This window comes from Pipra filicauda, unplaced genomic scaffold, assembly GCF_003945595.2.
Source record: "Pipra filicauda isolate LSUMZ 115617 unplaced genomic scaffold, ASM394559v2 scaffold6_size6359152_pilon, whole genome shotgun sequence".
Lineage (NCBI taxonomy): Eukaryota > Metazoa > Chordata > Aves > Passeriformes > Pipridae > Pipra > Pipra filicauda.
The window spans coordinates 4351109-4374685 of NW_024104865.1; the positions used below are offsets into that span (position 1 = coordinate 4351109).

General features: G+C 39.4%; 1 protein-coding gene across 1 annotated transcript in view; it reads left to right on the plus strand.

Annotated features, from left to right (window-relative positions):
* The first annotated feature begins 575 nt into the window (after positions 1–575).
* Positions 576–23577, plus strand: part of LOC114003088 (cytosolic phospholipase A2 epsilon-like) — a 28542-nt gene continuing 5540 nt past the window's right edge. The window contains exons 1-15 of the mRNA XM_027749715.2: positions 576–602; positions 2876–2948; positions 10060–10196; positions 13546–13677; positions 14775–14815; positions 15222–15264; positions 15944–16007; positions 16688–16848; positions 17109–17201; positions 17714–17751; positions 18395–18530; positions 20031–20167; positions 20644–20866; positions 22296–22410; positions 22932–23069. Of these exons, the coding sequence (XP_027605516.1) occupies positions 576–602; positions 2876–2948; positions 10060–10196; positions 13546–13677; positions 14775–14815; positions 15222–15264; positions 15944–16007; positions 16688–16848; positions 17109–17201; positions 17714–17751; positions 18395–18530; positions 20031–20167; positions 20644–20866; positions 22296–22410; positions 22932–23069 (1558 nt within the window). The remainder of the gene's footprint in view (positions 603–2875; positions 2949–10059; positions 10197–13545; positions 13678–14774; positions 14816–15221; positions 15265–15943; positions 16008–16687; positions 16849–17108; positions 17202–17713; positions 17752–18394; positions 18531–20030; positions 20168–20643; positions 20867–22295; positions 22411–22931; positions 23070–23577) is intronic.

Genomic DNA, 23577 nt, shown 5'->3' on the forward strand with positions numbered 1-23577 from the left:
CTGAAAGCAGGAAAATGTATATCCCACTGACAAATATATGTATTAGATTGGGGAAACATCTACTAGCAAACAACTCAAGCCTCTCTACCTCCAAGAAAAGGTAAATAAATAAAATTTTGTTGAACAAAAAGGTCTTATAACATTATTTCATCCACGATATTTTTGTTTGCTGATTGGGGTGCTGTAGAACTGGTTTCCTCCAGCCTACATGTAGCTACTATTATCTTCTCTGGTTCATTCATTGCTTAGGCTGCCAAGTCATAGGTATCCATGCATAAGTTATGTGTCATCACTCCCTTATCTTGAACTGCTGATAACTCTTGGCACCTTGGTGTGTACAGCCTTCCCCAAACACACACCTCTCATATTTAGCTATCAAATAAACTCAGCAAATTCCCTCCTCTTCTCTCTTCATACTTTCCCTTTCAGGCAATGAGGAAGGCGGAGCATGGATAAACCACTTGCTCCTCAGCAGGTGCCTCCTTAAAGTTTGCAGAGGTACTTTGTGAATCATTGCCACCTGTTGCCTCTAACAGTGGACATCTGTATCTGACTTATATGCAGCTGGGAGCAGGATGGGCTCATACTGGAGTGCTCATGAGGTAAGAATACAAAAGCTCTTGAGAGCTGAAGATGGCCTGAGGTGGGTTTTTGGCTGGGATTGTGGTGCCTAGAAGAGGATTTGTGAGCTTTTAGTCCTATTTCATGTATGTACTTACTTATTTATATCAGGATGGCTGACACCTTTGTTGATATCGGCTGCCCTGTGGAGGCACTTTTGGTAGTGAAGTTCAGCCACAGTGGGTGATTCACGTGGAGGCAGGGAAGCAGTCTGAGGTGCCTCACAGGAACTGTAGATTTGGGCTGAATCTGTGGTTTGATTCAAGCATTAGGCAAGTTTGGCTTTTTCACAGCCTAGCATCTGCCAGCTAAGAGTATAAACACACGCGATGTCCAGGTAACTGTGCTAGCAGCCAGTATGCAGGAAGATTGCTGCCTAAAAACAGTGATTAATTATGGAAACAAAGATGATCCTAGTTTAATATTTGTGCATGACTGATACATGAAAAAATCTTGGTCTGTCTTTGTCCATAATGTCTGAGAAGGAGTTTTTTTTTGGGGGGGGGAAGGGAGGGGTTGGGTTTTTTTGTTTTGTTTTGGTTTGTTTGGTTTGGGTTTTTTTTGGGGGGGTGGGGAGGGGGGTTGGTTTTTTGCGTGGAACAAAGCCAGGAGGAAAAGCCCTAAAATGGTCCATTGGGTTCCAGGGAGTGAACATACTCTGTTCCCTTCTCAGCTCTGAAATAAACCTCTCATTTGTCTATGAGAAAGTTATTTAACCATGCTGTGCCCCCTGGTTGTAAAATGGAGATTATAGAGTTTCTCTCCATAACATGGAGGTGTGTTAACATAAATGTGCACTGTTGCTTGGAGACCTCAAATGTGGGATCCCCTTGGCTTAAGAAATAACACATGTGGATGTCTAACTAAACTGGTTAAAGAAACACTAAGGATTTACAAGTTCATCCTTTTGAACAGAGCCTGTCTTTGCAGGGAAAGTATGCATAGAAAACAAAGAAGGAGACTATCCTCTCTGTTCTTTCCCTTGCCCTTAATGACTGAAACAGCATCATGAGAGAGAATAAAAGTAGAGGGTTCTTGGTGAGGGGAGGGACAGGAGATTTATTTCATCCAGAACCTGAATCCAGATAGAAGACATTAAAACACCCCCTTCTGTTTTGGAGTTAGACCCAAAATACAGACCAAGGTCACCTTACCATAATTCAAGAATTATAGGAGGGTTTGTATCTAGCTTCTCAGATGGATCAATTCCTAACCGGAAAAAGAAGAGGAGTTACCCAATGCCCCTTAAGGGATTTAATGGAATCATTTTGCTAGCAGAGAATGGGAGAAGAATTAGGTAATACTTTCAGTGAAGCAACAACTAAAGTTTCAGGTACTAAAATCTGCAAGAATTAATAATTTGTTTGAGTCATGTCTGGTTATTTGTCCTTCCTTCTGTGCTTGATGTTTCAGCTAATGATACTTATTGCAAATATCCACCACCTGGTTTGGGTGGGGACGTTTCATTAGCATCTCTTTCAAAACTGTTTTCTTTCATATAAGTTTTGCTGTGTTTGTGCTGGTGCTACCTCACTCACCTAACAGTGCCTTTTTCTTCTGAGGTCATGATGCTTATGAATATAGATAAGTCAGCAGCATCGTGATTATATGTTTTACCACAGATTGTTTCTGGGCAGTCTTTTTTATCCCTTGTTTTCCTCTTCCTGGTCACAATAGCTGAACTCCTCACAACCTTTAATCTATTTTCTCTTCACCATTTCTGGGAAATATTCCTGATAAAGATTTTAAATGGAAACTTGGAATTTTTACTAAATAAAATTATCTGAAGAATAATTTCCATTATCTGAAGAAGTTATTTCCATGTGAAACAACAACTGTTTAAGAGAATTAAATTTATTTTATCTCTATCTACAGATGTTTGATGGTTGTGCTTCTCATGCACATTCACTCTCTGTTGGCTTATTTTTCCAGATTAATTGTTGATAAAGATTTCTTTTAAATTAATGTGTTCTGTCATGTAAATCAAGCATTTATTTAAAACCATTTCACTATGTTATCCATTTTACTGTTATTTTTTCTCTCTATGACATATATATACACAGATGAATATTTCCTAATTTTTTTTAACTCTACATAGACATGGTTTTAACGTCCAAAGCAATGCAAACAGTTTATCTTCCAATTTTGCTGCTCGGCTTTGAAAATTGCAAAAGGCACTTATGGGAGAGCACGTTATATAAAGCATAAGCAATTTAGTATTAATGCAGGTAATAACTTTGTCACTTTTCTGCAGAGCGAAGAATGCCCATGCTGTTCATTATTTGTGAAAATTGTAAGAATGAAAAATCTGAGAAAAAAAGATCTGTGTGAGTATTATAGTCTTTCTTTGCAGTTCATAAGCAAGCACTGTAACTGGTATCTGTGTATGAAGTGACACCATGGTTTCAAATATTGATGCGTAATTAAATGTGGACTGTGCTTAGAATACAGTTTTGTATAGACAGTATCTGTTGGTTTATAGAATGTTACTGTTAGTGGAAATAGCAAAGATGTACTGTGAAGTACCTTAACTAACAAGGTTCAGAGCAAGTTTTGATGAAAAAATTCAAGTGTTAATTTTCAGTTGCAGTTTTTGAATTTCCTTTTGTTTGTTTTTTTTTTTTTTTTTTTTTTTTTTTTTTTTTTTTTTTTTTTTTTTTTGTTTTTTTTTTGTTTTTTTTAAAAAAGATAAAAGGAGCATTATATAGCCTATTGTCAAACAATTTTTTTTTCTGTCAAAACTTTACTGGAATGTATTTGAAGCAGACTTTTCAGGATAAATAAGTACCAAGGATATTTGCCTCCATGAAGATTGACTTTTTAAAGATATTTCTGTGGGAATGTATTTGTCATGTAATTAATGCATTTGTTAAAATATTTGCAAATTTTTAAAATATATTTGGCTCAAAATATTTTGGGAAAAGATTATATTTCCCACTCCATATTTATTGTTTTAATCACTATTTCTGTGTAATTTGAAATTGTTAAGAGAGACAGAAATGACAACAGAGAGTTCAAAGATGGCCCAGAAATAATTCCAATTGCAAAGAGCCATTGGTGCTTTGTTGGAGTCAGAGTCTGATTAGAGCAAGCTGTTTTTTGGAAGACTGACTGTCAAAGATGAGTATGTTTTGCTTTTCTTTAGCTGTGGCACTGGACAGGCAGTGTGTCTTCCTTGTGCAGAGGACTGCTACCCACAGCCCACAGCGTCCATGTCTCCTTAGATCTTGCACGTCATGTAACATAGGACTTGACTTTTTATTATAGGTTAGCTGTGGCAATCATCCATAATCACGATCTCTTAACCTTTTCTGTTTGTGTCAGACAAACAGTTGTATTTGTACATGGTGTAAGAATAAGTACTAGGCTACTCTTATATGTTTAAGTCTGTTAGGAATAAGGCTTACTCACAAACCAAAGGATTTGCTCCCACGTTATATAGGTTATCAGGTAACTACAATCTGAGTAGTATATATCATTCCTAAGACATAGCTGTTGCAATTTCTAAGAATATCTGAGTTTGACTAAATTTTTCTTGTGAAAATTTGTAAGAATAGTGATATCAGACCAGTCCAAAATTTCATCTGGATCAAAAATATGTCCCCAGAACTGGCTTATAATAAATGCTTTTGGGTAGGACAAATGCTGAACCATGCTTTTAGCTGGCCCACTCTCCCAAGAGGTCTGTGGTTCGTGAGGTCTGTGGCTTATAGATCCGGCTCTTGAGTCAAAAGTAGTGTTTGCATTTAATTGTCATACCCCAAATTATTGGCTCCTGGAAGCCACTAAGAGATCTTACTTTGATACCTTTCATCTCAGTTTGTACTGAACAGGAATCCAGATACTCTTTTTCAGTGTCACAGGAAAACACTGTGCCCAATTTCAAGATGTTATTCTTTGGGGGGGTCTATATAATTATATTGCTAATTAAATAGTTACAGACATTTCTTTTTTTCTCTTCTTTCCTTGCGCGGGCAGCAGAAATGCCTACTTCGGAAAAACTGATCCTTTTCAGGCTGGGGTGAAAAGCCCTTTTTTGCATATTAAATAGGTTAGCTCTTATACCAAGACAACCTCCCCCTTGTATTTATTCCAAATATAGTGGAATACTTATCATTAATAGCTATATGGCTACCTCTGTCTCTGGCTTTAAAACTGAGAAAGTTTCATGGTGGTCACAAATCTTCATAAATGTACCCACCGTTTCTGCAAAATCAGCCTGGAGGAAGCTGTCCAACAGGGCTAGTTTGCAGCACCAGCAACACTGGGAGCCAGTAGCAGCATCAGCCGCAAAAGTCACAAGCTGAGGTGCCTGGGCTTTTCATATTCCTGCACCCCCATTGCAGTGCACAGGGACACAAGAACAGCTGTGCTGGATCAGTCCAAGGTCTCTCCTGCCCTGTGTTTGAGGGTGGTGAAAGGCAGGTGCCTGGGGCACTTGAGAGTGAAAGGAATGTATACGGGGCACTCTGTATGGTGTGCTCCCACAGCCTTTTATCACTTCAGAGTTAGTAACTTCCCAGGTGAAATACAATTTTTCTGTGTGAATGCAGCAACACCTCTAGTCTACTCTTGAACCTACACAGACTCTATGCATCAGCAACAGTCTTTGTCCAGCCTCTGGTTTCCATCTCACAAAAACCTTTGCTGCAATTCAAAGCCTCACCCGTGTAGTGGCAAAAATCTGTTTTGCCTTCAGTTCTGAAAGGCCTTGAATTTGTTCTGTCATCCAGTGACTTCCCACGTCAGCTAATGTAGTGGAGATTGGCTTTCAGAAGGTTTCCCACAGGTAGGGATGGACTGGTTGTTGCAAAACTCCTGTTTTCCAAAGGCTTGTCTGCCAGACAAGATCACTGGAAGAGGGTATAGCTTTCATTTTCAAGTCTTCCCTCCCAATTTCTTCAAGCTAACTTTATGCGGGGCTCTACATTTCCACAATTTAACCACGGCACAGTTACTTCCTGGAGAGACTTCTCAGCTGGCCAAGTACCACTGCATTTCACCCCCTCTGTGGTGCTGATAGCAAGAACTAGACCCTAATCCAAATCCCAGCTGTGCTGTGTAAATTCCCCAGAGCAGATCTTGTTTTCAGCATGGCTGTCCAGACCTGCCTTGTGCACAGTCCCATTTGAGCACACCCGGCACTCACTGATCTCAGAGATTGCCACTGCAGTCACAGCAGGGCATGGGCGGTCTCGCACAGCTGGCAAATCTGGTTTTTCATGGCCCTTTTCTTGGTGGCAGTGTTCACTGATCTTCCAGGAGGGAAAATAAATAACTTCTACACAGCAAATTGATACATATGGGAGAGAAACCTGTTTTTTTCATGGACTACAAATAAAATATAATGTTAACCTCTTCTACATACATGTATTTCACAGAAATATTCCATTCAGGAGAAAAAAAATGTCTTTATAAATAGTAGCTTGTCCTGCTTGGTATTTAGCAAAGTCCAAGACTGCAGAAAGCTTTTCACGAAATGGTCTATGGTTACTTTTGTTGGTTCGTTGGTGTTTTTTTTTCTCTTTAATATGACAAGCTAATCTCAATCAGCATTCTCATTAGATAAAGCCTTAGGCTTTTCTTTAGCTATAGTATTAAATCTGGGCCTGTTGCTATGCAATTTAATAACAAACTCCCAATGCTATAGTGCCTATTGATTTTAAAAGTTGGAAGGCAGTATTACCAATATTTTTCTTTATATCCCCTAAATCCCATGTAACACCATCATAATAACAAAATCCCTTTCAGTGCCATGCTCTCCAAAGGAAACTATTGTGTGAGACAAGGATTGATTGAAGACATGCTTGCAAAGTGCTTTACCTTTATCTCTGACTGTAGCAACGGCATGAGGGGGCAGTAGCAGCATTTGTGCAAAGAGGGCAGACATGGATAGTGCCAACAGGCAGATGCCTGGGCTGACCAGTGCTAATGGCATGCTTGCTTTAGGGTGAAATTGCTTCCCATGGTCACTGATGCTTGCTGTGGTTAAGAGTCATTCTGGGACATGGTCCTTTGAAAAAGAGCATTGATGTCTTTTCAGGGCATCTCACGTAAGTTCCTGATGTCACTGGCTGCTCAGACAGGCTGCTTTTGCCTTAACAGAGAGAAATCCTAAAAGCAGACCAGGACAAATGCTGGGCAAGAGGAGTCTGAACAAGAACAGAGAACTCATTATGTGGATAACTACCAAGTTGCAACAAGGCCTGTAAATAAGGATTTCTTAACTGGTTAAGAAACTGAAACAGGTATAAGAACTGCTGCTAATCACAAGAAGATCCTCCCTGTTATGTCATATCATGATGCAGGCCTTTTCTTACTGTAATCATAAGCTGATTAGATCAAGATGAGAACTAATTGCATAACTACTGCATAACTAATATTTACAAATTTCCTTGGGCTGACTTGTGTAAGACCTTCTCACCATTTAAGAAATTGAGCTGACCATTGCCTTTTTCCATGCTTACAGTCTCCCACATCTTCTTTGAAGTTATTGTACCTTGGAATTTTTGATCATCCTTGATAAGGACCATATTTTATTCTAATCCTGATTACTGTTGCACAATTGTGTACTGAGTTTAAGATCAAAAGAGATTTTGCTTGACATTAAACATTAACCACAAATTGAATATCAGCAGATCTGTGTTGACAGTACTGTTAGTTGTTATTTGGACATTCAAAGAATTAATAAATAACATGAAGATTGATAACAGGTATTTAATTATTGCAGCAACTGTTTCAGGATTTTTTGAGGTGTTCCTTTGATGGGGAAAAGGTACAACTTCTTATCTTCATTATTTTAAGGTGAAAAATACATTTAAATGCATTTTTGTTCATTGGATCCCAACAGATTTTCTTATACACTTCAAAATCTCTCCTGGTTGTTCTGGTTTCCTCAAGACAGTTCAGCCAGTTATGCATTACCCAGTGTGACTGATATCTGTAATTAGTGATTAGTTGCTGAGTTGGTGTTAAACGTGGATCATCAGGTTGCAGAACTTTATTCAGTCCTTCATCCTCTCTAAATACAATACACCCATAGCCAACCTGAGAAGATAGTCCAGTGTTTAGCAAAGCTGTTCACCCTTAATAAGAGGGAAAACAGAGATCTACCCCATGGCTCTATCTAGATACAAGAGTATAAGTCTCAAGTGTAGTGCTTCTTTGATACTCTGACAATATCGAATACCTTTCTTCTTAATTGGGAGTCATAGCTAGTATATACAACAAAGAGATATCCCAGACCATAAATGAACAAATTCTCTAAAACACGCATACATCATTAGTGCATAACTGACAGATAGCCTGCTTCTCAGGCACCATCTGAAGAAGTAACTATGCAAAGTTAATATTATCTTTTAAAAATGTTAAAAATCAATAGAAGAATTGTAGAAAATATTGTGCGGGAGAGAGCTAAAGAAAATATTTTGATACCTCCTTTACCAATAAATTGTTACCAACGGGTATATTGCATTTTAAGATTGAAATAATGTCTAAAAATATCCTAATATTACACAAAGAATTAGAGACATCTGCATTTGCAATGTTAAAGCAATTTCTTACCTCCTATGGACATCAAATGCATGCTGAAAAACTGGAAGATGTTTCTTGTTTGGACAGTATCAGAAGACTTGAAAGATAAATCATACATAACCTGATTGCACAAATGCTTTAAGCAACACCTATTTATTGCAACATGGTTTATACCACAAGTTTAAAGAAAATGTGGAATGAGAGCCAAGAGACTGGTAGAGAAAGAATAATATAATTACTGATAAGGCACTGTCTTTCTGTGGGTCATGTGGAAATATTAGTAACAGGAATTATTTTTTATTTTTTTAATCATCAGATGTTCCAAGCAGATTACAAAAGAGGAAAGGATAGTTATCACTGTTTTATTGGTGGGGAAATGCAGATAGAGAAGCAATATAAGTGGAAACAATTGCCCTGAGTGACTTAGCAGTCTGGAGCAGAGCTGGGACTGCAGCAAATGTGTCATGAGACCTTCTCCAGCAGGTTACCCAATTGGTCATGCTTCCTCTCAGTGTGTATCCCACAGTACCACACTGCCTGTTATACCCAATCTGACCTGTTTCTGTGAATACACAACAAGTTCTTAGAGCTGGAGGCATTAGAAACAGCCGCAGTTGTCCGGCAGACAAAAGATATGTCCGTTGTCTACGAAGGACAGCAGATTTGCTCAAAATGGGTGTGCTGGGAAGGCTGACTAACAGGGTAGAGCGAGTGAGTCCCATCATTCTTCACTGTATTGTCAGAGTCTCTGTTACCACAGGTTCATGAGGCATCAGCTCTTTTATGCTCTTAGGAGCAGATGCCCTGCACTGCTCCTTGCTAAAAACCCCTTCTTAGCAGTAACAGAGAGAATCCTAACCACTAATAAATATTCTACCAGGCTAATACACAAAAGGAAAGTTAGTTGCACCCAGCCTTCCTCTCCCTCAAAAGCTCTGGCAACCCACAAGAGGCAACTCATCAATACCCTGTGGCAGTGCCCAGCATGTAGAGCAATCTGGTCTAGTGAAAGTTGTCCCTGACCCGGGCAGGGGGTTGGAAGTAGATGAGCTTTAAAATCCTTTCCAACCCAGGCCATTCTATGATTCTACGATAGTTGTGCTTGCCCAGTCAGGAGGCTGCTTGCCCAGTCAGGAGGCTACTTGCCCCAGCTTGTGTCTGGGAGTGGTTCCTGGGAGCCCACTTCAAAACAATCCCCATGTATTATGAAGATTTAATGTCGTATTTGTAGCTACCTGTGCAACTTTCTGTTACATTACCATCTTCCTCAGAAATTAGAATTTTCTCCGCTATCAAGTCTCAGAGTTTAAATCAGCAATATGAAAGTGCACTGGTATTTTTATGTACTTTTTGATGGTGAAGGGTTGTGATCACATGTTGGGTGAGACAGTCAGCTCAATACATGGGCTGGGTTACAACTGTGTGGGGGCAGCAGACCAGATGGGGAAGGTTCTTTGTACCCAGACTCTCTTGAACTCTTCTGTTTCCCTCTCAAAAGTAAAGAAAAAAGTCAGACTCTTGTCTAAATGCTCAAAAAGTTAAATAAGTATTTTACCCTTTAAATAGGTTCTCTTAAAATGTAGACCTTTTTCTTTTCTATCACAGAAACCTCTTGATTTGCAACCCACAGTGGATATACCAGTAATGTGTTTGTTAAGTAGCTATGTGTACGTTTTTCTTACCAGTTGTCTCTATTGCAGTAGTTTCTCTGCATTTCCATAATGAGGAGAGTTTCTACCTGCAGGAGGGAACAAATCGAGTAAATGCTATTGAATAAGCAGCTGTCAGAAAACTAATAGAAACAGTATCTCCTTTTTGCAGCTTACTATATATACAGTGCTATAAGGCTGTGCTTTAAGATATTTGTAGTAATTTGTTAGTTACAATATATCTTTTCCAATACAGTTAGTCAGACTGATTGCTATGTAAGCCTGACCTTGCCCACTGCTTCCCCTGAGACTGTCCGGACCAAAACCGTCATGAACTGCAAAGATCCAGTGTGGAATGAAACATTTTGCTTCAGGATCCAGAGCCAAGTAAAAGTAAGATGCTGAGTGCATTTGTTTTTCTTTGGGGCAGAGATGTCATTCAGTGATAAATATGAAGGGTAAAATAAAAATAAATACATGTGAGGGACCACAAGGATATAGGTAAGGAGATTTGGAGTAGACTGCAGCAGTAAAATTCAATTTGATTTTCCGATATGTAAAAAAATAACCACAATATTTCACAACCATTCATACAATGTTCTATACTTTTAATTTTTCTTCTTTTTTTCCCCATTTTTTTAACCACTGCTTTTCAAGAGTAAAAGTGAAAATTTTAGAGTAAATTCAGTAGTGTAAAACACACAAACGAACTTGGTAGGGGAAGCATCACGGGGCTGTACTTTTTTACTATTCCTTTGTAATGACTTGCAATAAAAAAGTTACAAAATAAATAGTTAAAGTTTGTAAAAGAAAACTAGCTGAACTTTTATCATGATGACAAATGTTAAAGCTTTAGAAGATTTGCAAGTCCTACTGTCTACTCCCTCAGAAAGACAACCTCAGCATCAGGGTCTAGGAGTTCACAAAGATCAGTGGTAGGCCAAGTAAACCAAGCTTACTTCATATCTGGGCCAATCCATCTCTGTCTAACAGCCTGCACTGTTCATTTCCCAGTACTGGTGGTAGATCAGGACTCTCTCAAGTGCCAAATCAGCAGGCCAGTCCCCTGGCTCTCTCGAACATTGATAAACTCCTCCAAAAGAGTATTCAGAATAGCTCGAACTGTTGCTACATTCCAGTGAACAATCCCTCTTGCCTACAACTGCAGAAGTTGCCCATGATACATGTTCTCAGGCTTGCTTTCACAGAGGTTGGATGGTACTGGTCCTGTTTGGTATAGCTGTTCATCTGTACAGAGCCAGTGCTTTCCCTGCTGACCAACTCCTTTCAAAATGCTGATGAGACACAATTTCACAGTGTGCTGCAGGTTTATCAGGAAGGTGAAAGGCAAGGGAAAAACATTGCATGGGAACAAACACCCACTGATCTGTTGCTCTTGCACCAGAGCACCTGCTCATGCTGACAGGTTTTTCAAAACTGCATTACCACACGGAGGAGTTAGAAAAGTATCTTAGCCACAGGAAGCTGCTTGAACTAGTCCTTTAGGTAGTAGCATTTGGGAAGACCTTACATTTACTTTACAGTAAGTTTGCAGCAGGAGATAAGACGTCTGACATTAGGCCTGGTAATTTTCAGTGTGTGGCAACAGCAGCATGGTGGTGGTGGTGGCTGTGGCTTCAGGGTAGGGTGCACAAGATGTGTCCTAAGCATTTGGGATAGCCAGAGCACTCTGGCACATCTGTCACTGCTGTCTCACTGCTGTCCGGGCTCAGCAGACTAAGTTAAGGGTCTTGCAGGTTTCTCTGTATACACTGCAATTGCTCTGCTTGTTACCCTCTGAGCAGAACCAGAGTCTGCTAATCTGGTTATTTTCTCCTTTCCTGTAACGTGTTTTGTTGAGGTATTCAACTTCCCAAATCACGGTAGCCAGAGCTCAGTAAAACTACATAATACACTACCACTGTGGAAGAGAAAAACTGGTTTGTGTATGTTCTGCTGGTTCTCAGCAGGAACAGCGGTGTTTACCAAAGGGCATCTGTTTTGATGAATGTCTGACAGTCAGCTAGAAAGGGCTTCTGAGGCCTGTGCTGTGCGCATGATGCTCCAGGAGGATAACCCTTTCCAGAATTTGTGGCACGCAGCTCTGCCAGCTGGCTCTGCTCATTGCCTGGCTCCCAATGATGCCCTGTCAGGAGCAGATGGAAACAGTGAACTGCCCAGACCCCCCTGGCTGCTTCCCACACAGCATCGCAGTGGTGCAGAGGGAGATCTCCCTTAGCCATCCAGCACCCCTACGCATGTCCCTCCTGGCTAGCTGGGAGTAACTGAGGGACTCAAATCAGTTGGTCATTAAGAAAATAAGTCAGTCATTTTAGTCGAGTATGGATTGTCTATCGCAATATCACAACTATGAAAACTGATCTGCTCTTTAGTGCAAGCCTGTCTTCTACTAGCTGTAAAGTATTGCTTTAAAGCATAACCCCTCCATCACCTTCCATAATCCTTTGCAGGCTATTTATGGCTGGCCTGTAAACTAAGTTGCAGTGGCTGCTTCACTCTGCCTCTTGTTAGTATTGTGTGGTGGGCAGGACTGACTCTGTCAGTCCCAAATAAAGTTGTTTTTCTAGCTGAGGCACAGTGTGATGCATTTACATATGTAGCCTTAAAGGTCAACAGCCTTTCTGCCTTCTGACAGTAAACTGCAAACTCAAGGTCACTTGCCATCTCTCACTTGCTGGTTTCTTATAGAATGATAGATGTCAAAATTTCTTACAGAATGATAGAAGTCAAAATTGAATACTTGAGTTCTGGAGTGTCTTCCTTCAATAAGTGATTGAATATTTGTCTATTCAATCACTTATTTAGATTTCGGACCTTTCTGTGATACATTATGAACTTCTAAAGCAACAGAGTTCACATGCTCACTCTTTTTTGTCTGTGTGTTTGTGTATAAGATCATGTGTCTACCTTTGTGTCTTTAATAAGCATCAAACCTCTTAGCAAGTTTCAGTTAAATCTGGTGCACAAATAAAAATCTGAGATAAGCACTCCCTGTAATTTATATGAAAATGAGCTGCTGAATATATTGAGAGAGGTCTCAATTATTGCCCCACTGGGAAAACAGCAGTTAATGTTTATTTGCTCAGTGCTCTGGGAGGCACTTCTGAGCCAGCCCATGTCCAGATACCAACTAGGCACAGGGGTGGTTGTTACCCTCTCCTGTCCATCCAAAGAGGCAGATGACAGTGGGGGGAGAGGAGGAGATTCATAAAGTGGGATTTGTGTAATTTAACAAAAATATATCAGTTTCTGTAGATTCCATGATAATTATCTGCATGCGATCTGTTTAATAATTTACAGGATAAAATTATGCAATTATGCAGTAGTTATACGGTACATCCTTAAGAAATTTTAATTGCTGCTTATATCCATGGATTTTTTTGTTCCACCCATAGCAATAAAGTCTTGACTGCTGGCTGGTTTCCTACAATTCAGGGTAAAGTGGTGACCTCAAACCAAATTAGAGGTTTTTCAATATGGAAGCACAATATTCAGTGATTCTACTAGCCTTTGTCATTTAAATTACTCTGCAGGGGAAATCAGCAACAAACCCAACTCTGTCTTAAGTTCAGAATATTTTTCTTTGTGTGGATGTAAAAGTTGCACGTGATCTCTCACTTTTCCCCATCCTTTCTCTGTCTTCCCTAACATGCTGAGCACATCACCTTATGCCTCTGTAAAGTCTCAAATTAAGATCCTAATTCTGTGCCTCTATTTGCAGAATATTCTTGAGATGAAAGTCTATGATGAAAATGCAGCCACTAAAGATGACCTCCTCTTCACTGTTCTCTTTGATATTGCTAAAATCCAACTTGGAGAAACTGTTCGCTTGATTTTTCAGCTGAATCCAAAGGTGAGGGATAAAACTGCCTTGGCCACAGGAAGGAAATACATTTTTTGATATTACCTTCTAAGATGTTTTGAAGCAATTGTAGGTGGGAGGGTTTATTTCCTATTGGTTTGCACTTCATACATCCTGAAAGTACCTTCCGAACCTTACTCAGCAAAGTAGACAAAGTTTGCCTCCTTACCTTGAACATAATCCTGAAGGCTTTTACTAGCTCCTCAAGCCTCTTAAGCAGCTTTTTTTTTGACACCAGAGTTCCCTCTTCCCTCCTCTTTCTTGACTCCGTTGCTCAAATAGGTTTCGTTGGAAATACAAAACTTCATCACCTTCAACAAAATTCCTCTGTTAGAATTTCTTTTCCTTGTACCAGCACTTGTGAGTTTGGTCGTATTCTGGCACAGATGTATTCACTTAAACTGATACCCTGCCCTGTAATTCTTTTGTATATACCTGAATATAACACAGATATCCATACTGAGGTGCTAAAATCTGTTGATGGCCAATTGCTCAAACTGTCTCATTATTTCAGTGTGCCTGAACACATATGTGATGACTTTAACATGGGATACGGGTATTCCATTTAGATATGACTATAGATTTGCTGTTTCACTGACTTTTCTTATAGGGTATGTATGGGTATTCAGCTCTACAGTGATTTCAGAAGGCTGTCTACCTTAACTTGTCTGGTGACTGGCACTCCTATTGTCCGTGTTATAGGAGTTCTTTTGATCAGAAGAATTAAGAATACCCTCTTCTATACAACAGTATCAGTCTTTTGATAACATTACATAGAAAAAACCCGAGGCTTTATACATTTTTAAGCCAACAGTATTGCAGGTTTAGGACTGTCTGCCATTTTATTGTACCTCACCACCAAATGGAAAAGAGCAGTTGGCCTGGGGATTGATGGTTAACACAGGAGGGAGAACACTTTTCAAAATCACTTTAACTCGATTGCTTTCACTCATCTTAGTATACCCTAGAGCTGCAGGAAAGTTTGATTTGATTGAAGAACTGTTTCAAGAGCCAGAATAATCATTAACAACCAGCTAGTGAGAACGAAAATTTAATTCAGATGCTTATAATAAATTGATCTTTTACAGACACAGGAGACGCTAGAGGTTGAGTTTACATCGGAGAGCATGTGAGTAAAATCCATATGGAACCAAAAAACTGTCCTTTGCAAGCAGTCAAACACATGTTAACGTTTAGTATAATATAGTTTAAAATGCTTAGCATCACAGTAACAGCTGGTATTGATCAAGTTAGTTGCATATTGGCTAAAACTCTGTGTTCCTTATCTACCAAGAATCATCCTGGTTATTAATTTATCCCATTATTTTCTGGAAGAGGGAGAATGGTAATGAGAAGTTCAGTCGCTTAAAAATAAGGAATACACATTTCAGATGTCTCCCAAAATTAAAAAACAGTGACATGTTTGAGACTATGCTGGCCGAGAAGAACTTTAAGGAATGTATTATTCTTTGGTGTCCATGTAAGGATGTATTTAGGTCATATTAGTTCTAATTGCATTCTTTTTTCTCTTTCAGTCCAGTCCCTCCTGAAAAGCTTGTCACTAATGGTGTATTAGTGGTAATTTTAAACTATTGCTTTTCTATCTTTGTTTTCATAATAGTGATGGGATGTGATGAATCTGGCAGGTGTCCCAACACCTCTCTGCAGGCAAGGCTGAAGGGGAGGGAGATGGGGGTCAGACAGGCATCCATCCTGTTGTGCTGCTCCCTGTGGGAGGATACATTAGGAAAGAATGTACACAGTCATTTGTGATACCCAGAGATCTGTTCACCCCCACCAGCTGATATCAAGCCTCTTTACAAAGCCTGAAATGCTCTTTCAGTGACTTACTGCCTCTGTGTTATTCCTTCTGGGGACTTCCTTTGTGACTCCCTCATGGCCATCCTGTTTACCCAGCTTCCATAGGATGATATGGAAGTTGCTTCCTCAGCTGCCCCTAACTCACTATTTAAAGGAGGCCTCAGCACATTCCTATTCCCTCTCCTGTTATTTTCCCTCTCTTCCCATCCTTGGGATGGTGCTTGGATGAACAAAGCACCACAACAATTTTTCGTTCAGCTGAAACTTGATGCATTTTCAGAGTGCCAAAGTCTTTCTCTTATCAGCCTAACAAACACAGGGTGAACAGTTTCCCAGACTCCAGGGAGCCAGGTGACTAAAGACAGGTAGCAGTGAAGTGAGTCAGAGATGGCATGTTTTATATACTTAATTATCTCATTGTTCATCCCTGCTACAGGCTCGTGAAATTTCCTGCTTGCAAGTCCTGGTGGACAACAGATGGACAAAGAAAGAAACTTCAGGTTAGACTTTAAACTAGAAACAAAAAACTGAAAAATTATCTTTTTTTTTTTTTTTTTTTTTTTTTTTTGGTTAATTAGGGTGGGAAGGGTGTGTGTGAAATGAAAATGATGGTTTGGTTTGGTTTCTTTGTGTGTGTGGGTTTTTTTGTTTTGTTTTGGTTGTTGTTGTTGTTGTTATTTTCTTATCCAGTAATTTTCCTACTTTGTTCTTAAAATGGAGCACAAGAACTGGATGATTAGGGGTTTATAGACATGTTCACAGATACAACAATTACAGCGTGTCTGTGCTAACTAATTATAAAAACTGGACTTTGAAATTAAAGGGAATGATTAGAGAGACAATGGATCTTAGAGGTGCTGTAAAATAGCAGTAAATATATATTTCTATCTCAAGTTACATTTTGCCCAATTGCCTGTACGTCTCAGTTTTTAACAGTTACTGCTGGTTTATAAACTCTTTCATGTTTTATCTTTTGTTTTTGTTTCTTTGTCTGTTTTCTTCTCCTCCTTCTTCTTGCAATGTTCCTTTGATGGATAAATAGTTTGGAGGCTTTTAAGCATTGTTGAAAGGTATACATATATATATAAAATGACAACTTCTGAATGACCATTTAAAGTTCCGTTTCTAGGATCATAGTCATTAATTTCCCTGTATGCTTTTCATGATTTTTTTTTTTTAGAAAAAGAGTTCTTGTTTTCAGTGAAGGGATCCTACGAAGAGACCCAGATGCTATCTCTGGGCTCTTTCTGGCAACCCATGAAGCCCCTGAACTTCCATTACATTAAGTACAACCTGTCAGAGCTGCGCATGGCTTTGGCAGAGAAGCCTCCTTTCTACTCGGTATGTGATCATTAGCTTGAGTAAGCACAGTAAATTCATGGTTTTCTACACTCAACCGAGGCAAATGGAAAGATGTATTTTTAATTAAGAGCCATGTTTCATGAAATTCACCTCTGGAAGAGCGCTGTAACCCCTAAGACATCTAAACATTAGATACTAACTTGAAAACTGAATGAGGAACTCATGTAAAAAGTTGGAGACAGTACATTTTTTATGGTGTGTACATTAAATATTTTTCTACATCATGATTTATTTTTCAGTGTACTTCAGGTGAGAAGAAAAACGACTACCATGCATCCCTCACTATTCCTCTGGATTCACTTCCATTCAGTGAAAAAGTGGCAGTAGCAAAGGTGATTGATATCCACTTCTTAGAATAAATGTGAAGTTATGAACCAAAGATTAATAGGCATGAGTTAATTAGATCAGTGTGAAGTAGGGGTCTAGATACATAGCTACAAGTGCCCTTAGATTCCTAACAGAGAGGATTATGGACCTGTACATTTTCATAAGAACCAAGTAGAACCAAAAATCCCAGCCAAATATTTGACAGAGGGATTTCTGTGACTAGCTGGGGGACTAATGCAGATCAGAGCAAGTGCAAATGGTGATGCAGAATGGAACACATTGACAGAGCTGGTGTTGGTTTTTACTGTAGATTGCTCTTTTTATCTTTAGTATAAAGCAATATAAACAAAATGGAGTGGATTTGGAGGAGTTTTAAAAATTAGATGGATTTTCTGATTGTTATGGCTTTGTGGCTCAACATGGCTTTTAGAAAAAGAGAAGGGCTTCAGAGTTGACTGAAAGGAAAGAACATAAAATAACGTCCAGTGCTTATATTGTGGTTTTGCTTTTTTCCTAGGATGAGACAATCAATTTACATATGAAATCAAACGACTGGTAAGAAATTCTGCCTTTGGGTTTTGTGGTTGTGAAAAAAAGATATTGCACAGTTTTTTGCCTTATTACCTTTTTCTCTAAGGGAGAAAGCATTCAGTCAATGATTATTTTTACCTACTTACCCCAAGTTCATTACCCATGTCCAGAAGGTGGTTAACTGTGCTGGGTGAATTTTCCTGTTATGCTACTATAGAGAAGTTCAGTTTGGTTGGGGAGAATAATGTTTTCTACCTGCAAAATCTGTAGAGCTATGAGTTTAGAAAAACATGTTTATACTTCACTTTCCTTACTTGTAAAAAATCCAGACTATTTGTATTTATAAAATCCGGAGTTCCCGAGGCAACAAATTCTAAATATTCTACTGTTTACAGTATCCATATATGAATTGCAGTATTTATGTTAGATACTTCTTGAAAATCAGTGTAGTAAGAAAGAACACTTGTTGCTTTCTGTAAGATTTTGCTACTTTTTACACTTTCTCAGCCTTGTCTCTACCTTATTTATACTACCTGTGATATCTTTTGTTGGGCCACAGTAGCAGCCTTTCTAAGCCTAATAATACAGTCATGACTTGTAAGCATGGGTACAGACATTAATTTTTAGTGATCATGCACACCCTATTCAACTCTGGGCTTTGTTTGAGGTCACGAAACTTAGATGTTCGTTTGGAGTTTGATCTGTGTAAGGAAGAGAAAAATTTCCTACAGAAAAGGAGGAAGTTTGTGGCTTCTGCTCTGAAAAAAACACTTCATTTAGAGCAAGACCTTCAAGATCATGAGGTATGGGGAGGACCATAGGGACTGTAACATGCTGTGTAACAGGAATGTGTTATTCTTGTAGCCATTCACATATTATTCCTTAACTATCCCTGATACATTCACTGCCCACATTACATTCACATAAAGCATTAAGAAATGTTTAAATGAAGCAATGTGAGAGCCAGGGTAGTATCAAACCCTCTTAGTGCATATTTATCCAGAAAATAGAATGCCATAAAACAGCATTTTTTGGCTTTTTTTTTTTTTTTGCTTTATTTATTTTTCATCTGTGAATTATAGACCTGAATAGTCCTACTCTTTTAGCTGACCATTCAGTCACGAAGGCCGCATAAGTTATTTTATATTATCGGATTTTTGGAGGGAGAAAATCTGTCAGTTAAAGTGATGCATAACACTGGCTGATGAGGCTTCTTATCACAGACTCTCTTCTCTGGTGATCATCATCTCAGCTGTAGTTCCTCAAACAACACAAGACACTGAACATAACATTTTTCTCTGATCTGCTTGTCTGAGTCACTGTTTGTATTATTTCAGCTCATGCTGGCATGGGGATGGTTGGAGCTTCAGGGTGGGAACAAGAGCTGTGAGCAGGAACTTCAGAAATAAAGAAATTTTCATTTTGAGACTGCTTTTCTTTCATCTGTGTTTTTCCCTTTGTCCAGGACAGGTAGACCAAAGAAATGTTAGGCAATGCATGACAGCGTCACTTTGGACACCATAGATGATGCCCCTGCTCACAAACTGATCATATTGTTTCTCACTGACACACTAATTTCAGTAGAAAAAAACAGTTTCCTAAGTATAAGAATTTTTTAGGGGGAAGTAGTTCTAACTACTAATTCCAGGTTTTCCAGCAAGAGAATATTTCCTTATAGTCAGATAAACCCAAATCAAAATTCTTTGCTTTGACCTGAAATGTTTGATTTGAATCAGGAAACAGTTGAGCATTTCTTTGATGCAATTGCCTGGAAATGTATGTAGGAAATGTCAATTGGCTCATCTTCTCTCAGTGGGTTCCTTGGAGGAATTTGTCTTCCTGTTACAGAATTGAGATTTCCATGCAATTAGGCTTCATCACTGCAATTATATACTCTAGGTACTTTATAGGAAATGTAATCTAGCCGTTATATTTTACTTACAAGAGAGGATGAGCTCTGCTTGTTCTCAAAATACAACTCTCATGTGATGATATTTTTCTAAGGAAAATTCAGTCTAATATTGAGATGCCTGGAAACCATAAGTTTTGAGCTGTTTTGATAAGCCAACATGCAACAATTTAGAATAAAAAATTATTGATTTTAATAAAAATCCTCAAAATCAGCTATTTACATTTTTTTTCTGTGCAAAATACCCAATTTTCATCTTTTTACCCCCGACTTGGGGAAATGGTGAACTGTTGGAATTTCTTGTGGGACTGAAAGGTTACAATTTACTCAGCTCTGATCACATGTGCTGGTAAAAAAGGTGTTGCTTACCACTGCTGTGTTGATGTTTAAACAGGTACCAGTTGTAGCAGTCATGACAACAGGAGGTGGCGCCCGGGCATTGACATCTCTGCTAGGCAACCTGTTGGGTCTTCAAAAACTGGGTCTCTTGGATGCTATTTCATACATCACTGGGTCATCTGGTTCAACATGGTAAGGAGATCCTGAACATAGACATCATTCATCACTTCTGTAGCCTGCTGTGTAAGTTATTTATCCTCTTCATTTTGGTAAAGAAGGGTGTACTGGTTCAATTTCAAGCTTTTTTCATTGCTGCATTAGGAGCACATTGCCTGAGCCAGTGTAGGCACTGCTTCCAGGTAACAACAATTTCCTTGACTTTTTATTTCAGCTCTAGGATCTTTCCTGCTGAGTCACTCTGGTGCAAATCACAGCCTTGTGCATAAACCTTGATAGCAAGGAGGGGTTTTTTGCAAGTCCTCAGGTTTCACCAGTGATTTGGGAGAGTCCTCTAACTCAAAAAATCTTTTCTCTTCACTAATAAACTGAGCCCAAAAGGTGTTTTTAATGAACCTCAGCAATTTCATTTGATGTGGACCTTAAATCTAAGTCTAAAAAGTGGAATGGGTCGCAAGCATATGATAATGTACTTCCTTTCTTTTCTGCAGGACCTTGTCACATTTGTATCAGAGCACTGCGTGGTCACATAAGGATCTATCCAGACCGATTGGTGAAGTCCGCAGACATATGACCAAATGCAAGCTAAGCTGCTTTTCCCTGGAAAGCTTGAAATACTATGCCAAGGAGCTAAAACTGCGGAAGCAAGAGGGTTACCAGATCTCTAGTGTTGATTTCTGGGGGCTTCTTCTGGAAAAAGCATTAAGTGATGGGGTAGCGTTTTCCCTAACAGCTACTGAATATTGTTGTATAGAATATGAAGCTCCAGGGACAGATGTTAGCCTGAGAGCATGCCAGCATTATCCAGCAGATGATTTCTGTGGAATAACAAAGGGGTTTTAGAATTGTTGAGGTTGGAAAAGACCTCTGAGAACATCAAGTCCAACTGTTATCCTGTCACTGTCATGTTCACTGCTCAACTGTGTCCCCAGGTGGGACATGTACATACGTTTTGAACACTTTCACAGATGGTGATTCCATCACTTCCCTGGGGAACCTGTTCCAGCCTTCTAGTGAAGAAATTTTTCCTAATATCCAATCTAAACCTTTCTCAGCAAAACTTAGAGTCCATTTCCTCTTGTCTTATCACTTGTTACTTAGAAGAAGAAACCAATCTCCAGTTGTCTACAACCTCATTTCAGGCAGTCGCAGAGAGTGATAAAGTCTCCTCTGAGCCTCCTTTTCTCCAGGCTAAACAAGCCCCCGCTCCCTCAGCCACTCCTCATAAGACTTTTTATCTAGACCCTTCATGATCTTTATTGCCTGTCTCTGGACGTGCTCCAGCACCTCAGTGTCTTTCTTGTAGTGAGAGACCCAAAACTAAGCGTAGTACTCGAGGTACAGCCTCACAAGTGCTGAGTACAGGGGGACAATCACAGCCCAGGTCCTGCTGGCCACACTATTTCTGATACAGGCCAGAATGCCATTGGCCTTCTTTGCCACCTGGGCACACTTCTGGCTTGTGTTCAGCCAGCTGTCAACCAGCACCCCCAGGTCCTTTTCTGATGGGCAACTTTCCAGCCACTCTTCCCCCAGCCTGTAGGGCTACATGGGGTTGCTGTAACCCAGTTGCAGGACCTGGCCCTTCACCTTGTTGAATCTCACACAACTGACCTTGGACCCCTGATCCAGCCTGTCCAGATCCCACTCTAGAGCCTTCCTACCCTCCAGCTGATCAACACTCCTAACCAACTTAGTGTCATCTGTAAACTTGCTGAGAGTTTTTTCTCCACATATCTCTTAACGCATAATTAGCAGCTGAAAGGGTATTTTGTAGGGCAGAAAACCTGTGTCTCCTTCTACAAGTAGGAGTATCTGAGCACCTAAATGCAGAGTTCTTACTTGGTTTCTTTTCCTCTGTTCCTCCTTGTGAAAACTTAAATATCCATGTAAAATGGATGTATTTACTGGGAAGGAGACCATTTTTTCAAAAAGTGTCCTACAGCTCTACCTGTAATTAAATAAGCTCATGTGGATGTGTAAATGTTTAGATCACTCCTTGGTTAAAAAATGTTTGGACACAAAATGAGTATAGAGGACAAGGAAATTAAGAGGGAAACACATATTTATTTTACTTTAATCTTGCAAGCCCATAGACATGAAAGTCCCTTGATTTTGCCCGTTGTCTCTCTTCAATTTACAGAAAAATAACCACAAACTCTCAGATGAGCGACAAGCATTGAATCAGGGTCAAAATCCCCTACCTATCTACATGATCCTCAATATCAAGGAAGACTACAGCCTTTCAGAGTTCAAAGGTGATGGCAAACCTGGGCTCGTTCGGTGTTTAAATGATCTGCATTATCGGTTACTGCATGTGCTACAACCTCTTGTACTGCTGAACCATAGCTTTTATAAACAGTTTCTTTTCCTCCTTAACTTCTTTTTCAATTTCTAAACTTTGTGTCTAGGCTCTGGGAGGAATTAATCTTCTAGGGGACATGAGAAATCTTGGGGAGGTGTTTAAGGACAGCCAAGGTACTTACAAACCTTAGCTCCACACGTGGGGTAACAGGCTGACCCCTTTTGGTATAAACTTCACTTATGTTCTTTGTGGAGGGGGTAATTGGAAAGTTCTGAATTAACAAGATTGGGAAAGATTACTGAGTGAGCAGCTGAAACCAGTTGAACTATACTTCCTTACCCTGAGGAGGGCCAGGCTGTGGTTGCCTTGACAATAGGGTTTGTCCTGCAGCTGCTTTTCTACCATTTCAGAACCCTTCCTGCAGGGAAGTAGGGATAGGAATGAGATTTTAAAGCTTGTTTCATGTCTCTGCAGAATGGGTGGAGTTCACCCCTTATGAGGTCGGGTTCTTAAAATATGGTGCCTTCATTCGTGCAGAGGATTTTGGCAGTGAGTTCTTCATGGGTCGCCTTATGAAGAAGCTCCCAGAATCCCGCATTTGTTTCATGAAAGGTGATGTGCTCCATTGCAAAAATTTTAATTGCATAAAATGTCCTTTATTTTTAAAGTAATGCAAACCCTGCATATTGCAACCAGCGCCCGGCATCGTGCAGGACTGAAACCAACTGTACACCATGTTGTTCTCATCTCTGACTGAATTCCTTAAACGCTGGAGATGAGCTAAAAAATACTTAGAGGAAATTTCAAATCACATTGTTCACTGTTGCTTTTGTCTTGAACAGTGACCATCATGCCCTGAAGCTTCAGGGCTGCTTGAAAAGGTTAGGCTCATTTTAAACCAGTCAGCAGCAGAGTTCCACAAAAAACCCTTGTATTTTGAAACTGTAATCTTAAAATCAATTTTGGCTATGAATGGCATGATCTTATAACAAAAAGCAAGGTTGTTACTGAGTTTATTATAAAATATGGCAATTTTTAGTAGTTTTCTGAACTGTTACTGATATTTTTTCAAGTTTAATAGTAGTCTAAATCCTTTGCAATTTTGCTATCATGATAAATC